This window comes from Falco naumanni, chromosome 4, assembly GCF_017639655.2.
Source record: "Falco naumanni isolate bFalNau1 chromosome 4, bFalNau1.pat, whole genome shotgun sequence".
NCBI lineage: Eukaryota > Metazoa > Chordata > Aves > Falconiformes > Falconidae > Falco > Falco naumanni.
This window is the reverse complement of record NC_054057.1, coordinates 42006142-42023446: the sequence shown is the minus strand read 5'-3', so window position 1 is coordinate 42023446 and position 17305 is coordinate 42006142. Positions and strand designations below refer to the sequence as shown.

General features: G+C 38.8%; 1 protein-coding gene across 6 annotated transcripts in view; it reads left to right on the top strand.

The window, feature by feature from the left end:
* The window catches only part of NEBL (nebulette), a 269278-nt gene that overhangs the window by 190070 nt on the left and 61903 nt on the right, over positions 1-17305 (top strand). For 4 of the 6 annotated variants that reach the window (XM_040591575.1, XM_040591574.1, XM_040591579.1 and 1 more), the window contains 4 exons: positions 6432-6533; positions 8008-8109; positions 14918-15025; positions 16573-16677. The exons of the other annotated variants lie outside the window; for them this stretch is intronic. In XM_040591575.1, coding sequence (XP_040447509.1) covers positions 6432-6533; positions 8008-8109; positions 14918-15025; positions 16573-16677 — 417 coding nt within the window. The remainder of the gene's footprint in view (positions 1-6431; positions 6534-8007; positions 8110-14917; positions 15026-16572; positions 16678-17305) is intronic. 6 annotated transcript variants of the gene reach the window in all.

Sequence of the window (17305 nt, the reverse complement as noted above, 5' to 3'; positions counted from 1 at the left end):
TTTCTTCTGCTGGGAAATACCTGCGTTGGAACTCCCAGCAGTAATTTGCAACCAGCCTTGATTACAGAATTCCCTCTTCCTGTCAAACTCCGGCTGTCTCTGCTGTTGGAAGCATCAGGATGTCAGATTGACAGAGCGTAGGAGCTGGGAACATGAACTTCTCTCCCTATAAGCAAGGGCTTTGCCTAGCAGCAGGAATGATGGTGGACTACTAGAGAAGGAAATAATGCCGGGAAGAGAGATGGGAATCCCTCTCAGAGAATGTGGTGGGACCAGGAGGTATATAAGACGAGTTTTTAGATCAAATTTATCATGGCCTGAGGATTAGTGTGCTAGCGCAAAAAGCATTCCCCTTCTACAGCTGTAGATCACCTGCTAACAGAATTAAGGAGAGCAGGGTACAGATGTAAGAGTAAGTGAAATTCAGTTGTTTCATCTTCTGTCACCCTTAAAGCAAGCAAATAAGGGCAATGATGGCAAACGTAGAAGGGAAGGATGTTTTGATAAATGAGAACTTTTAACAGCACGCTAAAAATAATGAAAAAATACGAAGGAAATTATTTTCAGCCTGAGCAAACTTCAAAGAAATCAAACACACCCTCAGTATTCAACATAAAACTCTATAATCAGTTAGTTTCATCTGTTCAAGAACAGATTCTTTCTGGTTGCTCATGGGGAGCTGCAGTGCAATGGGGATATGTCTTTATCACACATAAAGGAGCAAGTTATGGAAGTCCAATTATTGTTCAGTGGAGTTGCACAGCTCCTGCAGATAATTGTTTGGGCACTGTGGTGAATAGCTGTGGATTTCTTGTTTTGTAAGTACAGGTTTAATTAAGAGCCATGTGAGTTTTCATCTTCGAGTCAAAGTGTGTAATAGCAGGCATCCCAAATGTGGAGTGTTTGTCTTTCCAAACTATTTCAGGCTATGTAGCTGTGTAGAGTCACAGCTTTGAAAGTGCAGGGGAAAAGGAAGGAAACTAGGGGGAGCAGGACAAAGCTCTTTTATCCACCACTCAGTACAGTATACCTGTGGGAGCAGAATGCGTGTTTACCTACAATGCTCTGCCAACTCAATTCAACCTTTACATGCAGGGTTTGCATCTAATAGGATTAGGATGTGTTTAAGACTATTTACTCAGCCTTAAAATAAGGCTGACATTTATACTCAACTCTGAAATGTGCAATTTCCTTTAAAAATTAAGACTGTATTCAACTTACAATACATTTGTGCTGACATTTTGAAACTGTCATGTGCTGTAGGCCTTCACGCCACTTTGAATATCATTAACATGCTCTATGAGCGTGGGCTGAAGCTGTGTAATAGCGAAATACTGTAAAATCTCCTGAAAAATGTGATCGTGTATAAGAAAAACATTCTTCTCTTCTTCATACTTAGAAGAAAATTGCTCTCAAAGGAACAGCAGAGACTTTTTAATGATAGGGATATTACTTGAAAAATAATTAAAATACTACATAATACTTGAACAAAAGCATGTTTATCCAAGCCAGAGTACTTTTCCCTACAAATTGTGTTTCATTTTTTGTGAAGTGAATGTTAATGTTGTGACTTTGGCACACAAAACCATTTGGAGAAAAATGAAGTAGGGACCATCGGCCTACTTCATGCCTGTGGCTGGCTGGTATCATTTAGCTCATCTGGAAGTTTCCAAACTCAGGACCAAATCTAGGTTGTGGCCCTTAGAAAACCATCAGGTCACAAAATAGTGGTTCACCTTATGTGTAGCTGAGGGTCACACGGATGGAAGTAATTATTAGAACAGTGAAATGACATGACAATGAAGTTTCTAAAGCAAAGAAAACTTGTTGTATTGTGCCTCAGTAGAAGTGCACGTAGCATTTGATGAAGTTACTCAAAGCTGTGGATCACAGTTTTGCCTGTTCTGTGACGTGGTCCATCACTGCGCATAATGAATAGCAAAACAATGTTACATATTTGTACAGCAATTTATATGTCCTACTTGTTTAAAATTACTGATTCTTCTCATAGCATCATATTGTATGAAATAAAGAAGTGGTGTTCTGATTTTACAAATCGGACAACTACAATAGACTCATCTGTGGACATTCAAAGGGCAGTTTTCAGATTGGAGGTTGGAGCCCTGATATCTTTTCTCTTACACTTATATACAGAACAGTGCTGCTTTTGAATTGTTAGTTGACAGTTGGGCAAACATTTGATGTCTATGTATGCTCTTTGCAGTCCATATGATGTCAGTAGTTGTAATTTATTGTGTTTCACTGAACATTTAAATTTGCGTATTGAAGAAGGCTGTATTGTCTTAGAAAAGCTTTTTTTTTCATGTTCAGGATATTGTGCAGTCACAATTCACGCACAAAAAATTTACATTCTTTCTGATAAATGAGATCAGCAGATTTTGAACTTGATGTGCTTAAACACCATCGAAAACATACTAAAACGTCAATGTTTGTTTTGATGCAGATCATGTTAAATTCAAGCTTCTCCTGGCTTTCTGTTCAGCATCTGCATTAGAAAAATCACCTTTCACTGACTTAACTTTCTGCTGACAGCGGTTGTCAACAGCAGGTCCCCCTGGACCACTTCCAACTGGTGCTGAAAATGATGTGTTTACTCCTGATGTAATTGGGACCAATCAATTTTCAAGCCCATTACTGGAAAGGATGACTGCATCAATCTGTAACGGGCCAGAAATGTGTTTGTCTCTTCTACATGAGCTGGGAAACAGTTTTCAACACCATTTGAGTGGGCATCAGAAAAGCTGTTGCCGATGGTGATTGTCACCAGTTAGCCGTTTTCTTAGTGTTGATGGACCCCAAAGTGCAGATGAGAAAAGGGGGCAGAGACACAGCTGACAGGCCATTAGTTAGTGGACTTGCAGCTCTTAGAAAATACTATGTAGGGATGAACAGCAAGAAACAAATTCCCTTGCAGATAGGTGTGCCCATCTCCTTGCTGACTTCTGTGTGTGCATCTCAAGAGGGCAAAATGTGTTCACAGCTGCTTGTGCATATTTTCATAATTTATTGCCTACAGCTTGGAATAGTTTTGGAATTGGAACAGGGGAGAAGACAAAAAAATGCAGGAAAGGTCTCAGTCCTTTAAAAATAGGTGTGCTTGGGTCATCATGTAGCGTAAGTTTCTGTTTGTTGATTGACAACCTGTTTTACAGCATTGTTAGAAATCTGTTTACCTTGCAGCATTGTTGTGCATTCCAACGCACTAGCACCATCACGAAAGGTGAAGCACTTCAGGAATCTCAACTGGAATAAATAGACCATGTTTATCCTCAGTGGACCTTATGCCTTTTTATAAGAGCTGGAGGTTTGGCCCTATTTAAAATCAGTCTAGTAATTATACGGAAGCCCTGAATATTTTCCAAGCTTTGTGAAAACTAGTGGCAGTTCAGAGTATGTAATCACATTTGGGATTAAAGATGAAAAATGGCTGTTGTTGAGATTATCGTTCTTTTTAAAAAATATTCAACAATGTAATCACTCTATTTTAATTTCAGATTGGGGTAGAAAACCACATTAAATTTAGTTGGTATTGTAATTTACTATCTGAAACTTCAAAACTGGAGTTAGTACAGTTTTTTTCTGTTTTTGTCCCTGCTGCTTTCTCGCTTGCATTTCCCACTGGTTTGCTGTAATTCTCCATTTAGGTCTTTCACTGCTGCTCCTAAGTTGTCAGTTATCTTGGTTACTTTTTCCTATGCAAAGGCCAGTTTGAGCAGATGTTTCGTAGACCTGTGGTCCTCATAAAGAGAAGAAATTCTTGAGCATTTGGTGATTTTTTTGGTAGAGCCTGAGCAACCGTTTCAAGTGAAGACTGAGTCAGGGCATTGTGTAGTGCTTGGAGATTCCAGTCAGGGTTTGAGCCTCTTGGTAAGGGGCTGAACTAACTCAGGATAAAAGGTGGGTCCTTCCCTGGGTGCTTCTGATGTTTCCTTTCTTTTGTTGCTTGACCAGGCTTTATTTTCTCTTCTCCTCTCTTGTAGGCTTCTCCACTTTCCATCTTCTTGGTGCGCATTGGGTGCACACACCGAGCTGGTTGCTTTGCCCTGTCTACATCTGTTCCCCTGCTCTCGGAATAGCTCTGGTTTTACTGTTCTAACAGAGGACTATAAAAAAAAAAATCACTGGATGGAACAGAATAGCAGCTGTGTAATAGAGGCCAGCACACTGTCCCAATGGGAAGGGGTCAGCATCCAGGGATTGAGGTTATTCAGGAAATGGGAAACATATTTTTTCTTTCTTTGGCCTACCTCTGACAAACTACTGTTCTGCTGCATAACATTTTTATTCTCACTGGAGTATGACAAGCTGCAGAATGGAGCAAATATATATTGCAGACATTTGTAAAATGCTAGATGACTTTCCCTCAGACATAAGTAATAGGTATACTGGTTTAGGTGCAGGAAGAATAATAATTCACTCCGGGAAAGCTATAGCAATTGGCCTTGCATCTAATATAATTGGAAACGGTGAAATATAAAGGACTGTCACTGTCTTATCCCCCCTCCCCCTTCCCCCCTGAAATTAACCACAATCCATTATTTCATGTACTATATGATCATGTCATTTGGGAGCAATAAGTGACCACATTTCCTCAACTTTATCACCACTATTCTTGATTCTCTGTTGTTAAATTCACTCCATTCCTAATTTCTATTTTGAGCACATATGCTGGCCTTTAATTTGCGATTTACATGGATGATAGGGTGCTATTCAGAAACCTGTTTCTGCTGCCTTTGTGGTTTTCACCTCACCTCATGTGGTCATTAGGATGAACAGCATATAATTAACTAAATTCATGTAAAGCCCTGAATTGCAAATGCTTGTCTGTACATCTAGTTCCTTAAAAAAAATAGAGGAAATATAAACCTAACCAAAACAAAACTTCCAGTGGTTTTAAACAAGCTGTAAGAATCAATTTCTGTTTTCTTGATAGGTGATACTTGGAGCTGTATTAATCCAGCCTATTTATTTATTTATTTTATTTGTTTATTTATGAGTGATTATACTTGTGTGTCACTCATTGTAGGTTAAAAATTATATGATCTATTTGTGGGCAAGCGGCCAACAGTGAAAGCCTGTTTAGCTTGTCTACTTATCTGAAGCCATATAGATGCAAAATTACTTTCCCATTGCCTGTAAAATACTTGCCAAAAAGTAAGATTTTTTAAAAAAATAATTTTATTTTTAGAATAACGTTTCTAGAAATTATGTATTGTCATTGAGTGCTGGAGTTTGTTGAATTTATTGTGTCGTACCCAGAGTGAAACTCTACATAGGAAATAAGAACTAGATGTGGAGGTTATAAGTGAAGCTTCAAGCTGAGGACTTTCTTGATGGTGAAATATTACCTTGAGAGGTTGATTAATGGTGTTAAACAACAGAAGAAAATCTAAAAGACTGCCCAGTGAAGCAGGACTTATTCTCATACCGTTTCCTGTAGATTTCATTTTATGTTCTCTAACTTTTGCCTGAAATTTCAATTTGTCAGACACTTTTGAATACTAGGGATGATTTTCTTAATCATTCAGAATAATTCAGTAAGACAGCTCTTGGAAATTGGCTTAGATTGGCACATGTGCTACAGCAAGGGAGAGGAAAAAGTCTACAGACCCTGAAGAGGGAGAAGAAGGATCACTTGTGGTCTCAGAGCTCTGTCACGTACCTGAGGTCTATGCTGTTCCTGCAATTGTTTTGCTAAATGGAGAACATTTGGACTCTCCTACCTGTGGTTTAGCCTTCTGGCCGAAGTTTTCTGAGCCCATTCATTATAGTAGTGGCTTTGTACAAACAGGAAGATTCAGTCTCGTACTTCATGTGCTGGAACACTCAGCCTTCTTGTTCCCATGATTGTGTAAAGGGGCAGATAAGTGGAGTTGTGGGGAGTGGGGGCTGTTGAGGTGGAGTTGTGTCATTGAATTACATATCAGCTGCACAGCTGCCTGTTACTGAGAAAGATGTTCGCTGTGGTAGAATTACAGTTTCTGTTTGGTGTAGCTGCAATCTGCTAGGCTGCGGTGCTCATGATATCATAGGGGGTTAGTTTATATTAGAAAAGGGCACGGCATAGAAAAAATTCTGTACTCTTAGAAGTCCTCTGAAATTTAATGATAAAACCTAATATTTGGGTCTTTGCAGTGCTTTCATATTCTGCTACGCTTCTAACCAAAACCATTCTTCATTTTAATATTGTATTTTATGCTTCTGAATTTCTTCCTTATCCTGTTAACCTATGTGTGGGTCTTGCTAAATAATCCCTGTCAAGCTGGACTGTGTTGGAATAAATGAGGCAGAGTTCTATTGGATTTGATTGCTGAGTTGATAGGTCATTCAAAGCTTATTTATAAACTTCAGACGCTTTTGATTGTTTATTTTAAACAAAACTGTTGTGGTTTTTTTTTTTTTTTTGACAGGTATCCTATAAGAAGGATGTCCAAGATACTCATAGATACACTGAAGTGCTGAACAGGCCAGACATAAAGATAGCAACCGGGATAACAAAGATAATAAGTGATGTATGTTTTCCTGTTACTTTATTTGTATTTTTTAGACTTTATTCCAATTTCAGTCCAATTATTTAGAATGCTGCTGAAATTCTCAAATGTTATGAGCAGGAAACCTGCAACCCCAAATCCGGTATGGCCTTTACAATTACTGGTCATTGATCTAAAGACATTAAACTTACTGAAGTTAGTTTTGTTTCATCTTTAGTCATGATAAACATTCTCATAATAAATCATATGCTTGTATGCTGTAGTGCACGTCAGAAGACATACCAAGCCTTTTTTCATCTCAGTACAAGAGAAGCTTGCATCCCAGGACTCCCCTTCTTCCTTCCATCTTGGCTGGCAGTGACAGGGAAATGCAATTCCCCGCTGTCCTTCTGCGAGCTGTGCAAACACACTGCTGCTTGCATGGGGGCTCTCCTCCCTGAACTCCCCTCTCAAATTCTTTGCCCTCCCACCGTGACATCTGCTAATGGATAGGTCAAGGAGCAGTTTGAGAAGCAGCAGCGTGTGATGCAGTTTAATATTTTATTGTAGACAATTCAAACAATATATATATTAAAAGTCCTGAGCCAAGATCTTAAGTAACTGCTGATAGTTTAATGTGAGACTGACTAGGCACCTATGGGGAAACAGTTTTAAGAGATCTGAGATTCACCTTTTAAATATTCAGGATTTTCTGAAAACCGAGAACTTCTACTAAGTCTGATGTTCAACACCCACATTTACTCATTGCTGTTCTAGCCTCCTTCGAGTTAGAGCGGCTTTGGGACTTCGATTTCTCTCAGTCTGTTGTTATGATGTGCTCGTGCTGATTCACAGTGCCTGACTAATGCAAGATGCCTATTTTAGGCAATGGGTAATTTTGTTAGTGATACTGCAGAGCACCCATTGTGAATTCGTCCGTGCTGTTTTCTAATGCATTGTGGGGAAAAAATGCAGTAATTTGCATGGGAGGCAATTCAGCTGGAAAGATCATGTTAACATCGACCTTGCAGGGCTAATTCTGCTCTGTTACACCAATGCAACCTCACTGCCATCCGGCAAGATTGCAGTGGTAAAACCAAGAGTGGAATTTGACCTTAAGTTTCAAAAAAGCTGCCCCTCAGCCTAGTTTTGTTTCAAGACTATTTTCAGCTGCTACAAATATTATTGTGTAAACTGCATACCCTGTCATAAGAAATGCTGAGCCACTGTAACTCATTCTGCCTTGATTGGGAGAACAATATTCCTTAATAGCTTAAGCTATGCATTTGGTTAAAGTTGAATTTTGTGAATGCTGTGCATTGTGTTCTACAATAATTAAATACCACGTTGTTAAGGAGCTGAAGCCTGAGAAGGGCTTTTTTTTTTGGAGCTGATTAGAACAGTGGTGTCAATGCAGATCACTAAATGAGACTTTTCTACTAGCTTTAATGCTTATGTTTCTCTTGATAAAACAGAAGCAAATAATTTAATAGTGATTCATATTAATTTTTTAAAGGCTGAGTACAAGAAGGGAAGGGGAGAGATGAATAAGGAACCTGCTGTACTTGGAAGACCAGATTTTGAACATGCTAAAGGAGTTTCAAAACTCTTAAGCCAAGTAAGATTCTCTGTCATTTTACAATGTCTTCATTCAGATATCTCATTCCTAGTAATGCAAGAAAATATTTAGATTTTTAGATGATTATCTCTAATTGCATGAAAATTATGTTCTCAAACTTTTCATATATTATGGCATTGACTAGTGAATTTAAGATTCTTAGGAAACAATATACATTTTTATGCAAAAATATAATTAACGTGGACTGGTACAACTCATCTCTTATGGAGATGTTGTATATTTATACAGATTATCTAGTATTTCTGAAATATTAACTGTATGTAATTCAGAGGCAAATTTTGCTACTCATTCAGTTTGAGTGGAACCTTACCCTGTGATTAATCCCACAGAAGTAACTGGGGTCTTTTGTGTAACTGCTTGCTAATGAGATCTGAATTTGGCCTGACATGTAAACCGCCCGCCTTCCCTCCCCCTGAAACTGAACCTTTTATGTACTACTTTCTGTTATATATTAACCTCAAGGAAAAAGAAGAAAAGAAAAGAGAGATTACTTTAGTCCATAACTAAAATAAAAACTGGAAACACAAATATTCCCACTTTTCCTCTTATGAGTCTTCTACTTATAAGACTACTACAGATCAGCCTGACATTATGAGAAGGGATTTTTGACTGCTGACCTGTTTGTTGTTTTTGTTCATTTGTTTGTTTTTAGTTTGGTGGTGGGTTTTTTTTGTTTGTTTTAGTTCAGTGGTTTTTTTCTTGTTTTCTGGAATAGTTCTTTAACAGTGCCTTGCATAATCCTTGCTAGTAATCCTGTCAGGCTACACATAGAGCTTTTGTAAACCCAGAACAAGTTCTGCCCTCCTGTAGGAGGGAGAAGCATCCTTTGACTGGAGAAGGCCATGTCAGCCTTCCTGGAACTGGGAAAAAACCCCAAATGTAGTAGTGTATACACTGGAACAATCTGAAAGTCGATATTGTGTAACAAATACTTGTGATTTGTCTAGACAGTAAACATCTTCCCTAGAACTAGCATAAAATGAGAAGTGTCAGAGAATAAGCTGCAAAACAGTGCAGTGTCTGTTTGCAAGAGGTTGAGCTCCTTTTGCTATCACCATTGTCCTTAGATGTCTGCTACGTGATTACCATTTTCACGCTGGATCATCATCAATTTTGAAGCATTAATACTGCAAAAATGGAAAAAGAAGAAAATACATGAAGATTTATTGCTTTGTTGATGACATGTTCAGAATCAAAATGTGTGTTTTCCAAATCTCTTTCATCCATTTTGTAATGGCAAGAGATGCTAAGAGATTCTTTTGTGTATAGCATTGTGCAGGCTTAGAAGTCAACCTGTGCTTTCTAGGAAGACCCAGTGTGATGCTGCTTAGACCTGGGTGTCGCTTACAGGAAAGAGAGCTGTCTGTCATTTAGCAAACACCTTTAGTGGCTTTTAAAACGGTTTGTATCTAAATTCAGTGTGTGGTATCCTTTATTTCTACTCAGTGGCTGTCTACACACTCCTTTCTTTGTATCCTATTTTAGAATCTAGTGGGTTTGCAGCTGCCTGTCATTGCAAATGGGACTAAAGCGCATCCCTTTCAAATAGTCCTCTCCATCTCACCAAGCCTGGTACACTTGAGGTTATGGGCCAACAATTGCAACAATCAAAAAATACCAGCTGGATTATGGGGTCCTGCAGGCTGATGCTGAGCCAGCTGCATCAGAAGCTTCATCGATGCACTTTTCATCTCATTTTTGTTAGATGTGCTTTTTCTCGTGGACAATGCGTGCTGCATCTGCAAAAGCTTTATAGTAGAGTCTCTTCACTGCCAGGGACTGGGATGGCAGTAGTTCTAGTTGAGAATCCTGCAGAAGAGAACATTTGGTGTGCAAGAGAGTCCAAGTAGTGCAGAACGTGTGGCAGGAAGAGAGGAGCAGTTGACAAAATGTAGTTTGCTTACAGCTTATTTGTAAAGGAGATTCTTACTGAACCTTGGTGGCCCAAACTCTGCAGCCACTGGGCCTGGATCCAGCGTTTTGGGATCTTTCCTTCTCTTGTCCTCTCCTCAGTCTTCTACACTGTTGTGGCTACTTGCAGTGTGTGTGATGGGGAACGTGCTTTTAGAAAGGGAAGCAGTGCTTCAGCCCGCTACTCTGCTGCCAGCCATCTGCATACAGCAGCATGGCAGCATGGAGGCTATAAATACCAGGCTGCTTTCAGCAGTGGGGAGCTGCACTCAGCAATTCCCCACCTCCTCTGAAGGAAGGGCAGTGACCATGAGTTGTCTAATGTTTTTATATATTATTTGAATCATTATAACACTTGGACACACTGATCGTAAATCAAGAGCACAGAAAAATGAAGATGACCCCTGTGTCCAAAGAGCAGCGTGGTGGGGCAGGATGAGGATTGCACCTGTGCTGTAGGGGAGGAAGAGCCCTAAATATGGGTCAGTCACGTCAGTCCTCTTCATGCAAAGATCACGAAGCAGGCTTGTAACAATTACAAGATTTAAAAAATAGTAAAGTTAATGATCTCTTTATTGTCTCCAGACTTTCTGGCTTTTAGGGTTTCCATTTGTTTCTCAGCAAATGGGAGCATTATGAACTTTTTGTGCTGAAAGTTGATAATCTCCCTTTATAGCATGAATCTGTAAGCTGCAACATGCAGAGAAATACTAGTTATTTGACCCTCACAGTAAATTTGCAAAGTTGACAATTCTGATGGATGTAATGGGAAGAGAAGATGATAACATGTTTTAATGTGGTGCATATGGGTAGGTAATTTAGGGAGTATAGAGAACAGGAGCAAGAAGAGGTCAGGCAGTGTGGGTGTAACGAAGGGAGAAAGCAATCAAGGCAAGCAGGAAGGCAAACAAAGCGAAGAAAATAGTGTTAATGTTTGACTGGCACTCAAGGCTCTACAAAATCAGTGTACCCCCCCCCCCCCCCCTTCTTTTTTTTTTTTTTCTCTCCTTTTTTCTTTAACAAAGCTTTTGACAACAGCAGCAGCAAAAATAATAGCTCCCAGAACTAGTATATTTACCCACAGCACGCGGTAACCCCTTTCTGTTGGTTTTAAACCAAATTTTAAACAGAAACTGTGTTAGCCCTTGTGAAAACATGAAGCTTGTCAATTTGCTGAATGTACATTGTATAACTTGGGTTATTTTTTGTGTTTTTTATAAAAACAAGCTCTTGTTTATGTTTCCTAATGCATTTTATTAGGTTTTTCAAGAGCTGCTGTTGTCCCTTATAGTGTTCAATAATTGGTTTTATCATGAATAATTTTGGATATTTGTATTTTGTACTGGATCTGGTGCTTATTGTTTCAGGGATAAAATTGTTAAAGGTAGAATGTTTTTCAAAACATACCTCATCTGAGATTATCAGTAACAACACAAAGAGCCTAGGATTTTCTCAGTGTTTCTTTAAAGTCTGCTAGTGCTTTTAGCAACCAATATTTTAATTTAACTCTTTATGTTACATTTTCTTCAATATCTATGTATTCTGACAAGTTTTTACTTTTAAAAAAATATGTTTTCATATGGTCATGAGGAAATGCTTTAGCTGCAAATGTTTGCTTCATCTTGGTATCCCAGTGGTTGAATGATTCAATTTTTGTAGTTTCTTTGTAAATCTGAACAGTGGGTGATGTCATCCACTTCTGAAACTGAACACTCCCTGTGTGAACAGCTTTGAACTACAGATTTGATTTAGGAATGTTGCTGCAAAGCTTCAAAAGACACTGCTCTGTCCAGCTGCAATTCTGACTTTTATAGGTTTTGTGCAAGGCCGATGAGAAGTTTGTTTATCCAGGCCTTATTTAATTCCAGTTTGGTTTTTCAGGGATCTTGTTGTGTTAAAGCCTGCAAAGTCTGCTCGCTCTTCAGCAACAATTAGAGAACAACCTCCACACATTTCTTCTAGATTAACCCCACTACATACTCTAAAAAAACCAAACCCAAACAAGACTTCAATTAAGACAGTAAATAAGTACCCATTGTTTCAAACACTCATTAAAGTAAAGCTTTTGGTTAATGATGAAATTTGTAATTAAGCTTCCACTAACAACTGTCATTTCTACTCCCACTTTTTGTTTGCTCTTCCACTGTGCTATAGCATTGCTAAGACCTCCCCCCTTCAGATGTTTTAGAAATCATCGATGAAGTACTTTTCTTCCTTGTTTTTAATCACAACCCTTTCTCTTGGGCGTATTTTTCCCCTTTAAACTGCATTCATAACTTTCTCCTGTTTAAAAGAAGGATAAATACCATGTGTGTTACTTCACAGTGACTCATCCATGGGCTTGCTCTTCTTTCTCCCTCTCCCACCCCACGCTTTCTTTCAAAAGGGAGAAAGAAACAGGAAAATACCGATAAAAGAGAAAGTGAATGCATGTGTAGCTTTCAATGCTACGAATCCCTTATGAGAAGTCAAAGTTAAATTACTTCTGGAAGTGCTCTTGAGATGCTGCTGGGGCCATCTGATATTACTGTGCAGCCTGCGTTTTGCCCCAGAGCGATGTGTGTGGTGGTGTTGGGGAGGACAGCAAAGGCAATAAGCAGAGCAGCCAGACAAGGCAGCAGGGCCTAGGGGTACCGAGACATCGCTCACCACAGCAGGAACATTTACAGTCGGATTGGTGGGAGGGCTCCTTAAATTTGGGACCTTCCTGCACATTGGCATCGGGACACATTAGCCCTGTGAAGACTGGGTTCACTGGCTCCCACTCTTCCCTTCAGTAGCAGTTATGTGAAGTGACACTAATGAGGATGGAGTGCTGGAATCTCTAGATAGAAATGTATGGCTAAAAAAATCTTCAAAATGGCATGAAATGGCTGCAGCTGGAAGATGGCAAGCCAGTTGTGAGGAAAGGTTGCTTTGGCACTGATGCTTTCACTCTTAACAATAATATCAAGGACCGTGTTGTGCATTTGGTCTGTGTGCACAGCTTGTGGTCATTTGTTGGTGAGGCAGAAGACAGCCTGCAATAGCTGGATGTTTAAACTCTTGTGCACGATGTTGCTGTGATGTGAGCTGATGCCCAAGGCGTACAAGACGGTTTTTCTCACCATGCTGACTTGATCCCTGGGTTTGGAGGCTTTTTTAATCACATATTCCAGCACTGCCTGATTTTTATTAGAAGGCAAGTTTTGGATATACCTTTTAAAAGAGAAAATTCTCTGATTTATTCCTTCACTAGTTGTACAGAATGTGGATTTGCCTTTGACAAAAGCAGTGTCTTTGTATTCAGATACATGCTTTTGCACTTGATCCAAAGCCAAGGCAAATATCAAACAATATGAACCAGATGAATCTACCAGAAGGCAGTAGAGTTTTCTTTTCTAGAATTAGTGTGGTAGATTATGAAGTTCATCATGTGTTCAGATGAAGTTTCTCTTTAAAAGTAACAATGTTTTAGAATTTATTTCCTGTGAAAAATCAATGTAAGTGCTGGAATCATAACATAGTTCTTGAACATAGATGGTTAGTTTCTGTTTAGGTGGCTTAGTTTTAGTTTCTTGTTATCCTGATTAATGAAATATTGGACATCGTGGCTAAATATAATGAGGTTGTGTAAGCTAAACCATGTTGAGAGTCTTTTGAGGCAAGGAAGAACTGAAAAAGAAAGGGAAAATTCTTCCCACAACTAAAGCTGAGAAAAAAACAATTTTTGAAGGAGATTGTTTGAGGTGGTTTAGCCATTTTATCAGACATTCATGTGGGAATAATGAAAAAAAAGTAAGGAAAAAGCCACGTATTTATTTAACGCAGAGCATGGTAAATTATAATGGATGTTACATAGACTCAGATATCAGGTGTCTGACTAACAATCATGAAAGCAGCATAATTCAGGCTGAACTTTATTCTCCTCCATTATGCCCAGCTGTTGGAAAGAAGCAAGGCATGTGTGCAGTGTCTCCAGATGTTTGATGTACACGAGTAACAAGGGGGGCAAAGGAGGGAGATTTACTGTTTGTTCGATACCGTATTTTCAGATTCTGTATTCGGTTCTTCAGCATCTTTTATGGAATTTTTGTGATTTATTTACTTTTAATGCCATTGCCTCAACATCAATGTATTGCTCATTTCTTCTTACATGTTATTGTTACCCCTTTTTCTTTTGAACAAGAAGAAAAGAGAGTGAAAGTAATTTAATTATGCTTTCTAACACTGTAATGAGGTGGGCATTGTCCCCAGAAAGGGACTGTACTTCAGAGATTCCTCGGGGTCTCATGGGAAATTTCTGGCAGAATTAAAAATAGACCTGGGGGCTCTGGTGACAGCCTAGCACAGCGTGAGTGACATGTGGACATGGTGGTGGGAAGATGGGCGAGTGGGAAATTTGATTCTGACTTCCCACTTTGAAGTGGCTGGAAAATTTGCAAGTGATTTATTTTAGAAGTTATACAATGTATTCATCGTAGAAATTGGTTTTTTTTGTTAAAAATACAGTTTTAATGTCAATTATGATGTGAATGTTTCTTAGTGAGTAGATTATTAGTTGCTAATCAAACAGTTTTGGTTTATTTGATTACTCAGGTGAGTCATATGGTTTTGTTTCTGTTTCCTTTTTATAAATCCTTTAGCACTAGTAATTTCATACAACAATCTTAAAATTATTATTTTTATTTTAGTAAAATGCTGATAAACAAAACTTACTTTGAAGCCAGCACAAGACAATCACGGGGTGGCTAAACTGAGCTTCTTTAAACATCTTCATTGTTTAAAGATTTATGGATAAGGTAGTTTCTCTTAATAAGCTCCTTTGTAGCGTGACTTCTCTGTGCCTTCTTTAAGTGCTACACGTTAATATTAGATATGTTTGTTCTGGTGGAAGGTGAAATACAAAGAGCAGTTCAGTAAGGAAATGAAGAACCACCGGTACAATCCTCTTGACAGTGCTTCCTTCAAGCAAGCACGGATTGCATCCACGTTGGCAAGCGATGTAAGTGAATTCAGTTTGTATTTTATGTGCATTTACATCCTGAAAAACCTAACATTTTTTCTCAAAAAGAATTTATTTTCCCACCTGAAGAATTACTTTGAGCAGCAGTATCAGCTATACAGTGTGTCTGTATAGCAGGTACTGCACATTACCTATTTCTTCCTCTGCTTCTGACAAAGACCTTCTCCAAGGGCCTGCAGAGTTTTTCATAACCATTTTGGATGAGATTCATCTCGCTTAAATTTCTGTGACAAAAGGTATGACTGCTCACTCTGAGCTATTGGCCTTGTACTCAGTCCCTTTGTATTTGGGAAAGAAATAAACAGCTCTAGCGGGCAGTTCTTCTGACCTGTTGTAGATGCCTGTCTTTAGAGGAACGAAGTGCTGGCATTTCTCCAGTGGCTGTAAAAAGAGGTTGCATGAATAGCTCAGATTTGGATGTCTGTCTTTTAGACTTTGTTTTGCCAGTTGATCTTCTGAATGGTATTACAAAGTGCAGCAGTCACTAGATTCAGTAATGGGTGCCTGCTCCTGGAGCCAAATTGGAGAAAACATGTATTGAGTGATAATGCTGTTGGGATGATGTATTTAACAGTGTGTCTAATGCTAAAAATGTGGGGTCTTCTTTAAGGCCATGATCCCAGGTAGTCAGGAGACAAGCCTTCTTTCTTTAGTCCAGCATTTCCCAAGTGTGGGGCACCACCCAACGGGAACAGGAGAGATTGGCTCTGGGAGAGGTCCAAGAGTGTATGTAATTGTTTCCAAAATCCAAATGCTTAGTAAAAAAATTTCACTGAACTACTTATTATTAAGAGATATGCAATTGAGCATTGTTGATTTGAAGTTTGCCTAAATCACGTGAAGAACACAATGCGTATTTGGAGGTAACTAAAGGTATTGGTTTAAAAGATTTGTCATCCAAGATAGGTAAGGTGGCTGGTTTTCTTCCTGTAAATATGGACATCCAGCTATGAGAAGTATGGAAAATCGTACTATAGCTGATAGGAAGTTATCTTCTGCTACTTCATTAAGTGATTTTCTTTTGCCTTTGGTGACTATATTGCTTGTCTTTGCTGAAAGCAATCTGTATTAAATAAAATATCCAGGAGCACTTCCCTTGAACTATTTTATATACAGCTTTTTAATTTAGACAGTGTAATTCTTGAGTCAAGAGGAAAAGAACAAGAATCAACAGTGTTTAAAATGAGTAAACTCACTCTTGATTTAAATTTTTGGGGTTGGGAGGGAGAAGAAAAAAAGAAAAAATATTAATTCCTTTCTAGTCTGAAAAGTCATACAAAGTGTGATTTTTGTTGTGTCTTTTTTGAGGAAAAGTTTGACTGGTTTCCATATACTTGCTCAGCAGAATGAATCCTTTATTTTTTCCTTTTCTTCCAAATAATAGTAAATGAGTACCATCTAGTGGCTGGTAGAGATTGTTCAGGCAAGCGCTTAGCGCTTTCTGTTTCTGGACGGCCACACTGTAATACAAAGCTGTGAATTATTTTGTTAATCTTTATTGTACGTAACCTGAATTCTCTTTCCAGGTGAATTACAAGAAAGATTTGGAAAGCCTACACGAACCAACCTCTGATCTACCAAACCTGCTATATTTAAACCATGCTTTAAATATCAGCAAAATGCATAGTGATGTAAGTTGACTTTGTAAGAATGATCTGAAAAATATGTGTAGTAAGGAATGTAGTATGTATAGTCATTGTAGAATACATACATTTTTAGTACTTGCTTCATGGTCTCATGTAGTAGATAGTAGTGTTGTAACCACAGTAGTTGAGGGATGTAGTGAATTAAAAAGGGCTTTTAGGGCGAGAGGTTTCAGTTACTAGTACAACTAATACACTGGATAAGAATCACACAGACTTCTGGTACTTGAGCGTTTCTTCTTACATGTCTGAATCCTTGCCTGTTTATTCCTTTGGTCTGATACTGCTCTCCTTGCAACTCTCATTTTGCGTAAGACCTTACTGCTTTCATCTGCAAGTCTCTGTACAGAAGTGACCATTATGCTAGTTTAATATTTTGACTTCTGCCGTAAACAGCCTCCCGAGTGCTAGCTTCCCTTAGAGCTTCTCTGTCTAAACCATTTTTCCCTTCCTAAATGTCTGAGGCTTCCTACACTGGATCAGGTAACAGTCACACGCTGTTCTGTCATGTAACAAGTCATGCCCCTTGATGGGGCTGCCGGTCTGACATAAGATGGCGATGGGGGCTGAAATAGAGAGGAAGAGATAGGAACCCTCTGGTGCCAGTGAAATGCTG